General features: G+C 37.9%; 1 protein-coding gene across 12 annotated transcripts in view; it reads right to left on the reverse strand.

Moving 5' to 3' along the window:
• The window catches only part of ATF7IP (activating transcription factor 7 interacting protein), a 101,594-nt gene that overhangs the window by 50,549 nt on the left and 42,564 nt on the right, over positions 1 to 8,481 (reverse strand). For all 12 annotated transcript variants that reach the window (XM_054199218.1, XM_054199209.1, XM_054199200.1 and 9 more), the window contains one exon: positions 1,045 to 2,099. In XM_054199218.1, coding sequence (XP_054055193.1) covers positions 1,045 to 2,092 — 1,048 coding nt within the window. In that variant the 5' untranslated portion in view covers positions 2,093 to 2,099. Of the gene's footprint in view, positions 1 to 1,044; positions 2,100 to 8,481 lie in introns of those variants that run through there.

Genomic DNA, 8,481 nt, shown 5'->3' on the forward strand with positions numbered 1-8,481 from the left:
TCTTATCCAAAGACAGTTCAGTTTCCTAAAGTTCCTGGTAGGAAATAATTTGTGTTTGGATATCCAAAAGAATCCAAATACATCAATCAGGTCTTCTTTGTCATGTGCTTGTTTACTTACCCAAAGAGCTCCAAGGTTTTTTAATCTATGATCTTCCATTACAGAAATCTCAAGTGCCCACATAGCTATCGTATTTACTAATTCTACTTGAGAAAAAGATTCTATTAATCTGCCCATTTGAAGAAAGTCCTCCAGTACCATTCTTCCCATCATTGTTTAGCCATGCTGGTTTTTGCCCGGGCTTTTTGAAAACTGTACTTTTTAACTGAGCAGCTTGCACCTGTGTCTCCAATATAGCATCTTTAGATGATCTCCATTCTGTCTCCACAGATTTAACTCTCACAGACTCTTTCCAAATGTTAATCTTTATCTAAGATAACTCTGTTCTCAAATGCCTTCAAATGTTAATCAGTTGGAACAGTCATCAGATAAAAGTTAACTATGAGTTAAATGAATAAAAGCTATATGGCGTGAAAATCATACATGACTTGCATTTTTTATGAAATCTTTCCAATACTGTCTTTCGGTGAAAAAAAAGATATTTGAAACAAATGGGACTTGTGGTGTGCCTGGCCTGCCAATGTTTTCATTCTTACTATTTATTTGCATGTTAAAGGAAGTTGCAATCCTTTCATCCCCTCAAGAACGGTAAGTGAACACATTTCTCTTCCCACAAATCTTTCTGTTCCATGTCTGGCAATTACTCTTCTTGCCTCTTCTTCCATCCACCACCCCACCCCAGTCTGCAAAGAGTATAAGAAAAAAAACCCAAACAAACCAGATCTCAAAGATGACAGTTTTTTGGTGTCACTTTCATTTTTTTTTGCACCTCAAATTCCATCCTTGAAAAATATAAGACTACGTAACACAGAATTAGTGGGTAAACTGTCTTTCTGATTTAGAAACATGTCACACGTGTATCATTCTAAGAAACAAAAAAATCCTGAACTTAGATCAAAACTACTACTTTAGAAAAAGTCTTACCTGGAAGACTTGACTTGTTCGGTAATATCACTTCAGCACATTCTTCCTTCTCGTCACAGGGATCCTCTTCATCAGATAGTACTAAGAAAGCCTCTTTTGGAAGACTTTCATTGCTTTCCTGCTTGGATGGTGAACCCAAACAGTTGTCTATTTTCTCTTCTAAATCTGGGACTGTGTCATCTACTGGAAGCAGAGAACTTTTAGAAAAACAGCTCAGTTCATCTTCAGCAGGGGCTAGTTTTTCCAAAATTGGAATAATTTCATCTGTTTCCATAGAGTCAGTGTTGTCCAAGATACCTTCACTTGGCTCATCTGTTGTCTTCTGAAGAGTGGTTTCTGAAAGACCTGCAGAGCTGTCTTGTTTGTCCTTTGGTTCCTCGTCAGCTTCCATACTGCTAGAGATGATTTCTTCTCCAACTGCATCTTCAACAGTTACTTCTTCAGTCCTCTTTTCCTCACTAGATGAACTGGAATTAATAGTTAAGTCATTTGTTTCTCTCTTCTCTTCAGAAGAGGCACTAATATCACAGGTTAATTTACTTCCACCGTCCGATGGGATGTCACTCTCTCTTTGGTCCAAATGATCTTTTGTATTATTTTCTTCATGGAAATTGTCTTTATTGCTACCAAGCACACCATTTTCAGCCTCACAAGCTAAAGCAGTACCTTTATCTTGCTCAGGAGTAACATTCTCTGGAGACAGCGCTGGAGGTTTGGGTTCTATGTCATTGACTATGTTCCCTGCCCTACTTTCAGGGCTTTTGGCTTCAATAATTTCATCAGAAGCTGTTCTTCCTTCTTCAGAGTTCACACACAAGTCCACTACTCCATTAACTTCCCTCTTGTCCTCCACACAGTCTGTATTGCTTAAAGGGGAATTTAAATCAGAATCTCCATTTTCATGCTTTCCATTTAACAGTTTAACTTCAGTTGTCTTCAACAGCTCCTCTTTAACCTTATAAACAGCTTCAAGTTGCTGTCGATCACTTACTCTCATTGTTTTTCGTGCTTTAAAGACTTTTTTCTGAGGTTCATCTGTGCTATCCATCTTGACCCTTAAAAAAAAAAAAAGTTCAGGAACAATTGTGAAGGTAACAATTTATTATCATCATATTACAGTGTTCCTAAGAAAGACTGTAGGATTTCACACATTTTAAAGCGAACTGGTTTAACTGTATCTTCAAAAACAAAGAAACACCTAGCAACATACTTAAATTTTGTTTGTCCTCAGAAACAGTGAATACAAGTTTCTATGCACGCTGCGCAAATACACTTATGTAAAGATCACTGAGATCACACTATAACATTTAGTAATATTCTGCCTACACATTTTCAATCAGTTGTCTCATAGTTTTATTATAACAAAGCCACATAAATGAGGTTTTCTAGCCAGAAATGGATATTGTGCTAACGTAAGAGCCTGCAGCCTCTCTTTTCATCAAAAGGTAAAAAATATTCTTGGTCCATCAGTCTACATTTATTTTATCATCCTAAAACTATGTAATTTCATGAGTTTCAAATTAACAACTGGGGTAAATGACAGGATTTTTATATGAAGTAACTTTAAAAAAAACTTCAATATATTGAAAGAATTTCATTTCTCAATGTGTCATTAAGATAATTTTTTTTTCTTCTGTAGAGATAAAATAGATCTTCATCCTCCTTATTTATACAACGGTTAACCAAACTTGTTTTTTTTCATACAGTTTGTAATAATATTTTACTAAGACCATTTGTGCTCGTGAGAACTACAGCTTTTGTAGGTCCTTTTAGAAAAATTCCCTTTTTCAAGGAAAACTGATGGTTTTACCCTCCATATTGTTTTATTCATTCCACCCACCCATGCAAATATTAAGAAAAATAAGAATATATAAAAAATTTAAGAAAAATGATGTTCATTTCTACTTTATCAAATCAATAAATGGAATTAAATCCAGCATTATCTACAAAGTTAAAGTAATTTTGTTGAAATACAGCAAACTCTTATTTCATTTGTTTCCATTAAACAAAACAAGCAGAAAAATCCATAACGATTTTTAAACTATTTTTTTTTTCCCCACATAGCTCTGGTTTTAAGACCCGGTTTTAAAGGATTAGATATGAAAATATTGTTCAGAAGCAGAAAGCAGTTAAGGAATTTGTTATATCCTAAATGAAACTCAGCAACTAAGATCTTGAATCAGCTGATGGTAACCAGTTTAGTTCTACTGAAGCTACCATACAACCGTAAGTTACTCCTATCTAGGATATGGCTTTTCTTAGGTTTCTCAAAACACGCAAAAATTCACTTAGATAACAGTAGTTAAAAGATATTATAGCAAGTAGAAAAATAAAAAAACCCCAAGACAGTTATCTCTGTATGAATTCTATTTTTTCCACAAGCACCAATAAGCAAATGTTTATACCGTTGATACAGCAGAACTATTACACAAGGGATGCTTTTTAAATATTTAGTACAGTTCATTTTGCATTTTCCCCCAGTCCACTTTCATTCACAAAGCTAAGAAATTCATTAGTAGAGTGCACCTTGTCTTTCCAGGTGGTGTATAATTTTTTTTTTTTTTTGATTAAAAAAGCAGGACTATCGCCAACACTAGCTCAGATCAGTGATGGTTTTGTACAACCCAGTCGTAAAATTCACGAAACAGATTCCACAGCCTCTATGTAACAGTTTGGCTCCACCCCCTTTGTAACCAACCTTGCCTACAAGCTTTATATTGTTAATGTAATGTAACTGTAATGTAAAATTGCCCTTTAGCTTCTCTTCCACAGATTAAAGTTGCCAAGCTCCCTAGCATCTCATCGCAAGTCACGTGCTAAATTTAGGGTCCTACCATTTTGGTAGTCCTGTGCTGGATCCTTCCTAGTTTACTTGGAACAGTTGGTTTATGAAGGAAATTATTGAACATTCATGCCCTGCCCAACTAGAATATTCTACAGTAAGATAAGAATATATATTCTAAAGCATAATATGAATTTAACTATCAAGACAAACTCTAAACCTTATAATCATGACACATCATACTTAACAATTATAAGGCTTCTTTTAGACTTAGTTAACATGATCTGACAAAAATATGGGGAAAATAGAAAGCAATATGATTAAAAAAAATTTTTCCCTGTTTTGCATTTCCTGTTAACGTAACATTGAGATTCCCTTTCACTTTCATTTCTTTTCTGCATGTCAATCTAGACTCCTCCTATCTGAATAACTGATAGTGCTTAATTAGCTCTTCAATTCACACCTCAGTAGCAGATGAACAACCTTCACAAAAGGTTGCATCGGCTCTATTTGCAGACTCTCAATAATACCATTACGACAGGAATTTTTGACAGCCTGAACTACACTTCCTGAACAGGATTGTCTATTACTGCATTGCCACTAGTGGCAGCAAAATATAACACCTATAAAAACACGGATCTGAAACAGTTTACTTGTGTTTAGAAAACGTTCTCATCACATAACCATCTCCAGTCAGATGAAATATGAACTCCAGATAACTGTTAAGGTCCTCCCAGAGCTGTCTACATGCTAAATACAGTATCTTCATACTCCTCCAGAAAATAACACATTTAACACAGTAAACCTAGTCCTGAAGTTAGGAAAAACATACAAAACCCGCTAGTATTTCAGAAGTGCATGTGCCGTTTCTGAAAGCACATCCCTTCCTTCTTCCCAAGAACTCAGAATGTAAAGCACATTTTTTCACCTCACTTCTCACTTTTATAAAGCATGTATCAGACTGTCACGTAATAGAACACTGACCATCACGCTCATGTTCCATGCATATAATCCCCTACAACCAACATGCAGGCTGTTACAGATACATATCTTGTAGCGCCAATTTGGAAAAAAACCCCAGAAAATTCCAGGCTTAGCTAACCTTGAACAATTCCAAGAGCTCCTAGCAGGTGACCAGCTAGTGACAGTCTTCTGTTAATGTTGTACAAGGATACAGGGCCTTTGTATCAAAATTAAGACAGACAAGTAGTTTGACCTCCCGCACTACAATGCTTCCCTTTATAAGCATTACCCAGAATTTAAAAGTTCATATATTACAAAATTCACAATTCTACTTTTCTTACGACCAAAATATATGATCAACAGATTAATAAAATATCCACACACAACTTAAAATCAGATTCATAATCACATCACTTGAATAATAAAATATAACTTACAACAAATCAATATTTTCTGCTCTAGTTTTCTTAATCATCTAAGCAGTCTTTCATTCATATTTTTAACACAAAATACAGTAAATACAGAGTAAAACGAAGAGCGCTTCCTTTTTAAATTTGCCAAGAACAAGTCTTAAAAATGAAACATCAGAATACGTCTGTATTGATGCATCCTTACTTTTTTCTTAAAAAAATACTGAATAAGATTAAATTTCTAATATATTTCAAAATTACATCTACTTTATATCTCAGAATATTATCCAGCATCTAGTTTAAATACAAACCTCTACTACATTTCTACAGTGAACCTGTACCAAAAAAAGGCTTCTCAAAATTCCATCGTCAGATAGTTGAGCAACTCATGCATATTTTCAGCTCAATCCCACAGTCTTTCGCAACCCAAGAATATCCAGTAAAAGCTACCCTAAATGACAAAATTATAAGCAGACATGAGATTAAAAGATGAACACTAAATGCTGGTTAACAGCTAAATATCATGTATCGTTGCAGACCAAAGCGTTTCCAGCCATACCCACAAGGGAGCACACTGCAGCCAAGTAAGAGATCTTATGTGAGAGCTGAGCAACAGAAGAAACAAATATATCGGTAACCAGTCCAGACAGGTTTGGTCATATCAGTGGAAGCCAATCAGCAGCCATCTGATAAATACTGCCTTCCAGTCTGTCAGAGGGGCCAGGAGGTTTCCCTTCAGAGAACAACTCCAGAGCAGCTTACGTGAATTCGGTCTTGCGCAAATAAAACGTTTAAAATTAGTAGTGTTTCAAAGCAATGTTGGTAATCTCCCCTTTATAAGTAACAACACAAAGTTTAGCTATGCTTGTTATGCGCTTCCCTCATCTCGTGCCTGGGTATCTTCAGTTTTTACTCATTGTGTGACGAAGTCACAAGAAAGAAACAAGTGGCCCAGGCACCAAGCCAACGGAGGGGCATCTTTTACTTCAAAGGCAGGTGTTTGTACCGAACACTACAAAATGACTCCTGTATGTAGAGCTAAGTGTAAGGGTTAAATGCCATAAATACGGTGGTAGGTTCTGGGTTGCTTTGTTTGGATTTTTTTAAAACACAATAATCAATTTTGAAACGCCAACACATACAAACACTATGTATGTTTGTTTCGATCTCATTTATGAGAATTCACTTTTTCGTTTTCAGCTTGAAAGTCATATATACTTCATCACGAGAGACACAAACACATCATTAGGCACCTCCCTCCATTAGTATTTGGTGATTTCTTTCTCATGACCGAATGTGTGCAAAACCAAAATGTGCCAGCGCAGCTAGGAATGTGTGAAGGACTCCTCTGTCAGCCAACTAAAAAGGTTTTTTCCTCTATGTCCTTATTTTTTTTAACTATTATTTTTACTCTGCAGAGAGATCGCGGCTCTAAAGCAACAAAGGAAGGTATCAGCTCAGCTGCTATGGATTAGCCCATAATCATGTGCTCAGATGAGCAGCCCAAGAGCTGCTCAAAATTTTAGCCAATCAGCGGGCAGCTGCCTGAATCCTGCCTGGTAACAGGCAGCAGACAAAGAGAAGGTCATGGAAACATGGGGAGGGGAAGCCGGAATCTAAACAATAGCACACAATGGGGTTTGCGTAATATCATCAGTCTAGAACAGCGCTGGCACAGGGTTCCTGCGGCGCAGGCAGTGCTCGCCAAAAGCACCACAACCATAAAACATTTGCCAAAGCACAAAAACTACACAGAGGATCATGGGGGAGAAAAAAAAATAATAATAAAAAAAAAAAAAATCAATGTTCAAATACGCAACTTTACTTAAAATGTAGCCTACCAAAATCAAGAAAGGAGAAGCTGCAAATGGTCGTAAGTATTTTGTTCTAGATGGAGAGTCCCAGAGAATGGAAGTGGTGAACAGAACCTACCTTTTAAGCAGCGGTTCATAAAAAGCAGTTTTCAGTTGAAATCCTCTGAAGCAACGTTAATATAAATTGTCAGAAGTGTAAAAGTTATTTTCAAAGAAAAAAATAACCATTTGTGATCTATTCTTACAGAACACGCGCTGAAATAAGGTGACAATAATTTGGGTTCCTACCACTATACAAGCCCACTTTGAATGCAAGATCCACACCACCAGCCTACTGAGATCCACATACAACTGGCTTTATTTTAAAATGTAATAAACAAAACGGAGGACATATGATAAGCGAAAATAGTATCTCTTCCAACACACGACAGATTATTTCAGTTTTCCCCTCTTTTAGGCTGAAATTACGTTACCGTTGGCTGAACAAAGAAAAATGTGCCATGTTCTGAGGAAAAAAAATTACATCACCATCCTGCCCTATTTCACCGAGTGCACACACAGCAATACAAAGTCCCCTGTAATTTAAAAAAAAAAAAAAAAAAAAATATATCTCTTAGGTTATTTTTCCCTGCCGCGTATAATACGCGGTGTCGAGGTTTGTGGTTTAAGACACGAGCGGCATTGTCCCCTTGCAGCAGAGCCCTGTAGTTTCTCTGGCGGACGCGAGGGGGAGCCCGAGGGGGAGCTCACTGCGGCCCCGCCGCCGGCCCCCGGCGGGACGCGCCTCGGGGCTGCGGAGGAACCGGCTCCAGCCCCGCCTCCGATTGGCTGACAGGAGCAGCCGCACGGCAGCCAATCAGACGGCAGCTCCTTAAATTCTACCCAGCAACAAAACTCCCACGAGGCCGTGGGCAGGAAGTCGGCCGCGGCACGGAGACGAACGCGGGTCTGCGTAAAACTGACGAGATTTTCCAGAGAGCTGGTAAAGGACATAAGAAAAAGGTCAGAGTTTTCAGGTCGAGACCTGGAGAAGCACTGAAGCGCTGAGCCATGAGTGCAGTGCCCGGCCACAATACAGGGGCGGTATTTAACATGCAGGAGTGATTTTAGGCTATTTTAAGGCTACTTAATTTCTGTTACGTTAAAATGTTGAATAAAAAAAAAACTGCTGAGATCCAAGCCGGGTTCAGGTACAGCAGCTGGTAACCTTTCCTTTTGTCAAACAGCGTAGACTGCCCGTGCTTTTCTAGCATCGCAGCGGAACTGTCAAAATCAGTGCTTTTTCACGAGTGTAATATGGCTTTTGCAGTGCAAGTAGAGGCCGTTCCTCCCCCACCCCTGCGAACTGCCTTCTGAAGAACCAGTTCAGTAAAACATTAAGTCCACGTGTGTATCTATGCCTAGCAAAAACACCTAAATGTATGGCTACAGGCTTGATGAACCAGAGTCAATTCCCAGAACGGTTTCA

Source organism: Rissa tridactyla, chromosome 1 (assembly GCF_028500815.1).
Source record: "Rissa tridactyla isolate bRisTri1 chromosome 1, bRisTri1.patW.cur.20221130, whole genome shotgun sequence".
NCBI classification, from domain to species: Eukaryota; Metazoa; Chordata; class Aves; order Charadriiformes; family Laridae; genus Rissa; species Rissa tridactyla.